The following is a 10,179-nucleotide window of genomic DNA, read 5'->3' as shown; positions in this document are numbered from 1 at the left end:
TGCATCAATTTCTATGAGCTATATCGAAAGCCCTTGAACTGAATGGCAAAAGAACTTTTCGTCTGCATGAAATCAATGCCCATAGCATTTTTGGTACAATATATGAAGGTGCTAATTTGAGTTCAAAATGCCAATATTGCCTATGATGATTCCTGAAAAAATCATAGTAATTTACAGGAAGTTGGGCACAACACATATACATTGTCGTTTCCTCTTTTTTTTTTAATTAAGAACTAAACAGACTTTTGTTGATATTAATTGTGAATAAAGATTTATTGCAATATATACCTACTGGTATGGTATATATTGCATTGGTTTGGGATGGCAGGGATCACTATGGTGCTGGTTAGAACCATCCCAAGGGCAAGTTATACCATGTATTGAGCAATACAATATACAGCTTGAGTTTTTCATGATTCAAAGCGAATAAAAAAGATGCATATAAATGTATAGTTACATAAGCAATGTTTTATACCTACCTATGCTGCTATATAATTACAAAAAGAGTCTATCCATGCATTGCATGAGATAGCATAATTTTTAATATAACAAAGTGCCTTACATACCCCTCTCTCAAACAGTTTCCTTTTGGTGAAGCATAGCCATGTTTATGTGCATTTCAAGTACTAATTTAAGTTGTTAATTGTAGCTCAATGCTCATCCCCAAGCCTGATAAATACTTCACTTCTGTCATATTACATTTATAAGTTGATGTTTATACTCCACGAATTTGAAATACGTGAATGGTAACTCTCCATATGAATTTACTTCCAGAGCATTTGAAACTTTATCTCCTTTTCTAAGATAAAATAAACACCCAAAACTTATATGTTCTATTTCATCTGAAACACAAGCCGCTGAATCACCTAAAAGCAGATTCACTGCCCTAATATTCTCATGTCAACACAATGCTAGCATATCTCATATTCCATCCCTCTTATGCCAATGACTTCCTTGTATCAAGAGAAGCATCCAAGCTCTTTATATTCAAGAGATTCTTTTTATTCATATTCCCCTAAATCTAGCACTTATCAACCTAGAAATTTATAAATTTGTTTTTTTTAAAAAAAAGAAGTCTAACTGAAGAAATATCTTTAAAAGGCTTGTCCAATCTACTTCAAAATTACAAAGGAAATAGCAGATAATTAACAAAACACCAGATAACCTAAAATATTCTGGTCCATAAATCTCTACATGCAGAATTGTCCAGCCTACTTCAAAAGCCTTGTTTGAACCAAGAATTCTGGATTCAACATTCTTTAAGCAAACAGGGAATTTTTTGCAAAAAAAAAGGGGTGATTGAGGCATTTAAGTTGAGATCCAATGACCACTACTGATAACCTGCTCCCATAGAAATGCTGTGTTCTAGATGTTTGTTTGTTATTTGCTGAAGGTGTACTGAAGCCCAGTTCATAGTATATTTTTGAAAGGTTACCGAGGTCCATATGACTATCGTCCCAGGTCCAAGCAGATAGATTTTAAAGGAAATAGAAATATCAAAGGAACAACACAATTCAGAGGGAAAACTGAGACCAGAAGGAAAGGAGGTAGATATATACATACATAACGAGTTCAAAGTAACATACTGGAAACTTGACCTTTATCATTGTTGAACAATTTTTTTTCTGAGAAACATGATGGTTACATTGTTAAACAAATTTCAATGTCATGCGCCAATATTTTGGAAAAAATATGTACAAGTAATGCTAAATTCAACAATCTTTCTAAATTCTCAATTTACAATACAGACACACATATTCAAGTGTCAGAAAGCCACCAAGTTTAAGAATGGCTGATAGACAGGTGAATTACACTAGTATATTCAAAAGAAGCAACAAGAATCAAGAAAATAAAAACAACAGAGATCACATTGTGTATTACACATTAGTGACTTTGAGGAGAAAATGAATGAGATGGAGGGTAACAACAGCTTTAGTTGGTTCTATAATCTTAAGGAGAAACTTCTGGCATCTTTGATTTTGACCTTTGTAAAACTAGTTGACATGAAATCTTCTCATCCTTTATATACCTTCAAAAAGAAAGAGGGAGAGAAGGCACATTACAAGAATTTCTTCGTCTTCCCCTTTGAATCAAGCCTACTACTACCACCAGCTTGGCCTCCTCTCCCTCCTCGCCCTTCACTTGCACGCATCCTAGTGATCTGACTTTGTTCGCCACATTGATTGTTGCTTGAAGGAACATCTTCAATAATCCTTAAAAGCTCTTGTATAGGATTACTAGAGTGAGCAACTTGTTTCAACAAGGAGTCCTCATCATCGAGGCCCATGAAGCACACATCGTCCCACTGTAAAGCAGATTCATCCATAAGAGGAAGCTCTGGACATATATCCCATTTTCTATGCGGACCATACTTATAATTTGAATTAAACCTAAACATGTATAAGTAGATGGTAAGAAACTATACTGGAAAAAGGAGCAGCATCAACATTCAGATATAAAGTTAAATTAGAAAAGAGGTGCTCTACCTGGATAGTAATCTTAAATTGGAATGTATATACATCAGGTCATCAGCACGGCTTGCATTTAGCCTATTGCGCTTTGCATTGTGGATATAGCTATAGGTACTCCATGGCCTCTCAACAGATAAAGTACTAATTGATTGTGCAAGCACTCTAAATGCCATATCTCTCAACTCCTTTGTATCCCCTCCATGAAACTTCCACCACTGCAAAACATTGATTTTCGGATTCCTTGCATCTCTTTTTGCTGTTGCAGAGGAGAACTTTCCCTTCTTTTCTACAAACGACATGAACTGCACACGAACAGTATCTGCTTGATCATCATTTGGGTGCATTTTGACTATTGCATTCATGGCACTTTCAAATATGTCATCATCTCGGTCTGTCATTATGATAAGGGAAAATATTATCGACATTTTGAAGGCAGGAAATATGCCTAATATGCAAACATTCTACCAATAGAGTCAAATGTGGTAACAGTAAAAGGAGAATGCAAATTCAGTAACAGACAAGAAAGAAAGGAAAAGAAAGAAAGCAAGAAAGAAAAGAAGAAAAAACCTACCTGGAGGACATCTCTTCCTACCCCCTGGAGCTGGTATTTGGAGGTATTCTTCATCATAATACTTCGGCGTAAGGGCGTATGCTAAACATTGCAAAGGAACGCTTGCCTTGTTCCACCTTGAAAAGACCTTTTCCCTCACAACCATAAAGATGTGCTCTTGTCCTCTCAAATTATCTTTGATTTCTCCCAACATATTATCCATTCTCTCGCATACCTCTCCTATAAGGGGGCCATCTTGATCAGTAAATTTAATCATTTTATATATTGGTTTTATTATAAAGAGAGCCAACTGTACTGCCTCCCAGAAATTATCAGACATGACCCCTGCCTTCACATCATCTCCAGAAAGCTTTGCTTTCTCATCTAGGTTTGGAAAACTAGCCCATTCCTCCCATAGATCGGATATGACAGCAGCCCTTAAAACTTCCCTTACGTCAAGTAGAAGATGAAAAGTAATACAGTGTGATGCACACCCTCTGGCTGCAACTTTCAATAATTCTAACTTCGGATAACTTTGGAAAATTTCAGCAGCTTGGGAATGATACAAGATATATTTCACTATACCTTTGGCAGTCGTATAAGTCTTCTCGAGCCAAGGAAGGGCCCTTACAGAGTCCTTCAATATTAAATTTAGCGTGTGAACCATGCAAGGATTCCAGAATACATAAGGATATGCTTTTGCCACTTCCTCACATGCAGCTCTACAATCTGCAGCATTATCTGTAATCAACTGAACAACATTATATGGTCCCACCTTTTCAATTGCTTCAAGCATATAGTCGGAAATGCTTTTCTGGGACTTCTCAACCAATAAAAAGTCACGAGCATGTAGAAACATAGAGCCAAATTGATTTGAGGCCAAGAAGTTTATCAAGGGTTGATTCTTAAAATCAGTCCAACCATTTGACATGACTGAAACTCCATATTGAGGCCACTTCTGCTTGAAATCGTCTAGTTCCCTTTCAACCCTATCCCTTTCATTTTCCAGCAAGACAGTCTGTGCTCTTTCATAAGATGGGCTTTTGTAGCCCAATTCTTTACTGATTGCTGATACCATTTCTTCCCAATATGGTGAACTTAACACGCTTAAAGGGATGCCATTAGCACACAAACAGCGTATCACTTTAGAATCAACATCACCTCTATCTTGAGTTGAGTAATCTTTCTCAAAAGCACCAACATAGGAATGGGCTAAAGAGGGTCCGTGTGATGTCGTACCAGAATTTGTGTTGAGCTTTGACTTCTTCAGTGGAACAACGTTCGGTGAGCTCTCAACTTGCTCAACTTCTCTCTTTATTTGCATTTGTAGATTTTTGTCTGCCTTTACAACAGAACAATAGCCAATTCCTTTGCTTTCACCTTTTTTGTGCCCCATTAAATGTGCATAAACGCGTGTATAGGTGCCATGGTATAGCTTCTGGCAATGCTTGCATTTGAAGACATGAGAACCCCCATGAGCATTTCCACATTTTTTTCCTTTTATAACATGTTTCCACAACACAGTTGCACTAGCATCAGATTGACTTTCTTCCCCTAATTGTACCTCAAGTTCATGTTGTACCTGATCTTCTTCACTGTAAATTAAACTATCCTTGTCAAACACTATGTGTCCATCAGCAATAGCTGGAAACTCCATGCTCCCATCATTGGCCCCCATATGTTCTTCATCAAAAGCAGAACTTCGAGACATCCTCTGTAAAAACAATACATTTTGATAATCAAAGAACTGAAGACTAGGAAAAGTATTATGTAACTATTTACAAACAGGCATCTTGTTTTCTAGTTTAATGAAAAGGATCTTGACCTCATCCGTTTGATACCCTGAAATAACTGTGCAGGATCAACAAACATGGAAACCATTGCTACACAACACAGACTAAGCAAATATCGAAAATTGAAAAAAAAAAAAGAATTTCTTAACATGGTTGGCAACCAATCTGACTAGTCTTCTGATTATGATGATAAAGAAAGGATTGTTCACTCGACCACTCAAATGGTACAATTTCAAAGTTCATGGGCCACTTTGATTAATTGTTGTAGCATACTTGTAAGAATAAATATAAAACCCTTTTGAATAACACAAACCAAGCAAACATTCAGCTAGTGAGGATTTGCCCTGGACAATCCTACTTGTGCAAACACGCACTAAGACCACACCCCCTCAACTTATTTTCACATAGATTAAAGGATTGAAGGCAAAGTTTAATTTTATTTTTTAATTACATAAAATTTCATAACATTTTTGTAATTTTTCACTGTAATGCATAAAAGTGTTTCTTATTTTCTCTTTCTTCATCTTATCTATAAAATTTCGATTGTTTCAGTGCCCTCCCTTTTTTCTCCCTTTCTCCCAGAAAATCACCCTTGCTTGTCTTGTGAATACTCACTTAGTGATAATGAATATACAAAGGAAGGAGACAGAACAGGGGAAAAAACTCTACAAGGGGTAATTGACAGTATCAGTTTTACTACCTTGTACTAAGCAATTAAAAAATATAAGCAAAAAAAAAAAAAACAAAGTAAAAAATGAACAGAGATCAGGAATTTTGCAGTTGTGATTTATCAACATGCTCTTTTTCGAACAAGCTTTTCATAGATAATCAAACATAATCAAACTTGTTCCAAGATCTTACATCTTTTTATTTAAACAAATTGTAATTATTCTAATCCCCCTTGACCATCTTTAATTCTCATCACAGCAACTACATAATCAGAAACTTCCCTCGCGAAAAAAAGAAGTGAAAAACCAATAGTAAGTAATTATATGAGTAAAAGAGCTAAAGCAGATCCTGATCCGTGAAACTAAGCTTAAACAGAAATGCAGAATTCATAGAAGCAAAATGTCCTCAAGTCCATCGGAATGGAGAAGATTGTCATTACATTCATCCTTCTACTTGACCATCGAAAAACATTTATAATAGACCATTTATATAAGAATTACCGACTGCTAACAATTATCAATAATACCTTCGTGCACGATAAAATATTGGTAAACTCTCCTAAATTACCAATTTTGAGCTACATGATGCTGATTCTAGTCCAACCTGTGCCAAGAAATTTAAGAACCGTGGAACATATCCAGAGAATTATGCTTGTTGGTCTCTACACAAAAAATATTATTTCTAAATCCAAAAATTTCTCCTCCTGTACCTTTTTTTTTTTTGCAGTCCTTTATTGACAGAGTAAAAGATGGAGCCAATGGTAGTTTAAGGACATACACAGCTTAAAGATACAAAAAGTTACGAAAATAGCGCGGTCAAATCTTTGGAAGATGGAAGTCAAGAACAATATGTGAAAAATGAAATTATTAAGATGGATAAATGTACGAGAAGGACCAGATATCATAGGGAAACCACAGAGAAACCAGTGGAAACCAGACTTACAGAAGTTTCCCTTCTTGTTTCATAGGTTCAACCATGTTTCCCATAGGGGTTTCCCAAGATTCCCGATAGCCAGATTCATAAACAAACTAACACCATATAATTAGAAGAATTTTTTTTTAAAAAAAAAGATAGAAAGAGAGCAATGGTGGCACCTGTGATACTATTTTAACCACTCGAGGGATCGAATCCTCCTCTTAATCAAATCCAACGCACAAACGCAAAGAATAGCAATCCACCCTGACAAAATCTCATTCAATCGAAACCCCCAAAAAAGGAATAAAATCTAAAAAAGGTGAAGTCTTTGAGGTTACCAGAGCCCAAGGAGGCGGCGCGGAGGTCGAGATCCCTGTTGCCGGCGGTGTTGGGCTCCACGCGCATTGCAGGGACTGGAGCCCAGGGAATCAAGGAATTAGGGTTCCCTCTTGGGCGATAGCGGAAGTCTGAGGTCCCATGGCCGGAGAGGGATCGGAGCGGGTAATGAAGGGAAGGGATAGGGTGGTGGGAGGCGAGGAGAGGAGAACGACGCCATTAGAGCTCCTCTCTCTCTCTCTCTCCCCCCGAGCTCCCTTTCTCTCTTTCTCTTCTCAGTCTCGCTCGCCCGCCTTCCGTTAACGGACTCGGCGACGGACATAAGGGGGCGTTTGGTAACCCCAACAGCATCACCACGGTCATCTAAGATCCTGATGATCCAAATGCTGAAAAGATTTGATCCTTGATGATCTAAAATCAATATATTTGATAGGGCATGGTTCAGTGATTAAAAATTTCCGAGTAACTTATTTAGTATAATATGAAGATTCAAGATCACTGATTAAATAATACCATAAATATCCTTGATATATCTTAGATAAATTTTTTTATGTATTTTTAATTCTCATGAATTAAAAATGGAAGTCAATATACTAATTCTTATAATAACTCCATAATTTTGTCACATATTCTACTTTTAGTAGCCCCTTATCATATATTTATTAATCATATAAAATATATTATAATAAAATATTAATATATTTATCACTATATTAATTATTAATATATTCTAAAAAATATATTTATTGCTCCTATAAATTATTAATTTTATAAAAATTGTTATTTTTCATTATAGAATTAATATTTTTATTTATACTTTAATAATTTTTTTAATACTAATAATTATTTTGATTAGAAAAATAAGGTAAATAGAAGTAATATAGTAATATATTAAATATTTTCATTATATAAATATAAATAATAATAATAATATATTTCTATTAGAGTTTAAAATTATATCCTTCAATAATAATAGGATAATAATATGATTAGTAATATATTACAATATAATATATATCATTAATATAATATATAATATCAACATAATATATATATATATATATATATATATATATATATATATAATATTGACATAATATATTGATGGTATATTGATATATCAATTTTTTCTGCTAACTTGAGGGGTTTTTTTGTCTTTAATTTTCAACCCAGGATCACTGTCCTGGGGTGATCTTGGATTTCCGACCTCAAGGACAGGTATCCCATCACCGAGTTGGAGGATGATTTGAGGAGTAGAGGTGATTTAAGATTACCGCCACGTAGGATTACTGTGGTGCAACCAAACGCGGTGATCTTATCACCTCCACCCACATCATCCTTGATCCTAAAACGATCACCCCATACCAAACGCCTTCTAAGAGAACTCGGGGACGAGAGAAAGAACCCGCAAAATGGGGCCTTTCCTAGAGAGCGGGCCCCACACCTGAGGTAGAGAAATGTTACTGTTACGCAAATGGTCATAACCCCATCTCTCTCTCTCTCTCTTCTTTCTTTCTTTCTTTCTTTCTTTCTTTTCTTTCTTTCTTTTTCTTTTTCTTTTTCTTCTCCTTCTCTATCTCCTCCTTCTTTTTCTTCGGTTGGTACTATGGTAGCTCACATTAGCCTGGCGCGTGAGTTCTATCCTCAGCATCAAAAAAAATAAGAGTACATAAAAAAAGAGGAGCAGGAACAGCCAAATAGACCCAGTCCATAAACCCCAACTCTCCTTTCATTGGCAATTTGTAAGAAGTTAGCGTGTCATTATATTTGTCTTTAGAAAGATAACTTGTTATTGTATTATGAATGAATTGCATATGTATTTCTTTTTTTTCTGCATGCTATCGTGGTGTAGCTTATATTTTTATGAGAGATATTCTATAACATGGAGAGGAAAAGGAAAAGTGTGAAGGAGCTTGAACTGGCGATATGGTTTAATCTCATTCTTAGGATTCACCCTAATCATTTATTTGCATGTATCCTAACATAGTGATTTGGATTGCCACAACAGTCACAACTAATACTTTGTCGCAACCCCAATTCGAGATCACAAGCCATAGGTCACGGCAACCACCGCATACTTATAGAAAACTCTTTCCACAAGCATGCAAGGCATCTCAATATGATATCATATGTAAGCAGTAAAATAAATTTAAATAATAATATCAAAACTTCATTCTAAATAACTAATTCAAAATTTAATGTCACATAGGACCAAATAATATTCTAAAGTCTTACATCAATTTTAATAAAAATCTAATCTAAATAAAAATATCAAAATTCTATCTCTAGTCGTTCTCTCACGATAAATCTTCAAATCAAGCTAGTTCTCAGAATCTGTAATAATAATAAAATATAAAATAATGAGTTAAACAACCCAATAAGTAATGAACATTTTAGGTAGATAAATCAAGCAATAATAATAATATGTTGAAATTAAGCACACAAAGTACATTAACTCAAAACCAAATCTAAACACTATCAAATCATTTCATAATTCAATTTTTTGTTCACAAATTAATTTCTTTTCAAACATTAAGTTCCTCTCAACAACCAAGAATTACAATCATATCTAAGTGCTATATAACCCTAAATAATAGGATATCAAAGTGCCAACATACCACCTCTACTGGCAGTGTATCGAAGTGCCAATGCACAACCTTGCTAGTAGGGTATCAAAGTGCCAACATACAGCTCCTACTGGTAGGGTATTGAAGTGCCAATGTACAACTCCACTGGTAGGGTATCGAAGTGCCAACATACAACTCCCACTGGTAGGCTATGGAAGTGCCAACGTACAATTCACACTGCCAGGGTATCCAAGTGCCCATGTACAACCTCCACTGACAAGGTATTAAAACATAGTCTTATGCGAGTCCAAATTCGTTTCAAATCAAAACATTTTTTTCTCAAAATCATGTTTAGTGTTCCAAATCATAAAAATTCATAAAATTATATGCCATCAAAATCAATCGAACATAATCCATATCGAAACTAATACATTCGATCGAGAATCATACAATATTTCAAAAAAGACATATATAATAATAAATATTATGCATCAAGTTCATGAATCTCAAATAATGCAATTCAAAAAATATTTATAATTTACTGATAAATCTAAAAAAAGTTACATTACTTACCTTGTGAATGCAATCTAACTAACAGATCTAATTAATTCTGAAAATTCTTTTCATAGCCTAATATTCAAAACTTATGAAAATTCTTTTCATTAAAATTTATTATAATTATTTTAAAGATAAAATCCTAAATTCCAGCACTCTTATAGGGCTAGCCAAGCGGGGTGCCCAAGACCTCGGTCAGTTTAATTAAGGCGAAATTCATTTGATTATAGTCTGACTATGGTACATGTGGTTCAACAGAGATCGAATGTGACCAAATTTAACATTGTCTGGCAAGGATCAGATTGGGGGCTGGCATGCTGCCA

The 10,179-nt window shown here is 35.0% G+C and overlaps 1 protein-coding gene across 2 annotated transcripts; it reads right to left on the bottom strand.

The window, feature by feature from the left end:
• Nucleotides 1-1,586: 1,586 nt before the first annotated feature.
• On the bottom strand, nucleotides 1,587-7,080 carry LOC103712427. 2 transcript variants are annotated; one of them, XM_008798946.3, is made up of 5 exons: nucleotides 6,737-7,080; nucleotides 6,578-6,662; nucleotides 3,043-4,735; nucleotides 2,487-2,862; nucleotides 1,587-2,390 (listed from the first exon to the last, which is right to left on the bottom strand). In XM_008798946.3, the coding sequence occupies exons 3-5, from the start codon at nucleotides 4,730-4,732 to the stop codon at nucleotides 2,060-2,062; spliced, it is 2,397 nt and encodes a 798-aa protein (XP_008797168.2). In that variant the 5' UTR covers nucleotides 4,733-4,735; nucleotides 6,578-6,662; nucleotides 6,737-7,080; the 3' UTR covers nucleotides 1,587-2,059. The 2 variants fall into 2 exon arrangements, with proteins under 2 accessions (XP_008797168.2, XP_008797169.2); XM_008798947.3 differs by having other exon boundaries at nucleotides 1,587-2,305.
• Nucleotides 7,081-10,179: the final 3,099 nt, after the last annotated feature.

This window comes from Phoenix dactylifera, unplaced genomic scaffold, assembly GCF_009389715.1.
Source record: "Phoenix dactylifera cultivar Barhee BC4 unplaced genomic scaffold, palm_55x_up_171113_PBpolish2nd_filt_p 000316F, whole genome shotgun sequence".
In the NCBI taxonomy this organism is placed as follows: Eukaryota; Viridiplantae; Streptophyta; class Magnoliopsida; order Arecales; family Arecaceae; genus Phoenix; species Phoenix dactylifera.
Note: the sequence above shows the minus strand (reverse complement) of the source record. Positions and strands in the feature narration are given on the sequence as shown.

Coding starts and splice junctions, on each gene's coding strand:
- LOC103712427 (XM_008798946.3), bottom strand. CDS start 4,732: ATGTCTCGAAGTTCTGCTTTTGATGAAGAACATATGGGGGCCAATGAT. Junction 2,863..3,042: donor TAGGAAGAGATGTCCTCCAG/GTAGGTTTTTTC, acceptor TCATAATGACAG/ACCGAGATGATGACATATTT. Junction 2,391..2,486: donor AATTTAAGATTACTATCCAG/GTAGAGCACCTC, acceptor ATACATGTTTAG/GTTTAATTCAAATTATAAGT.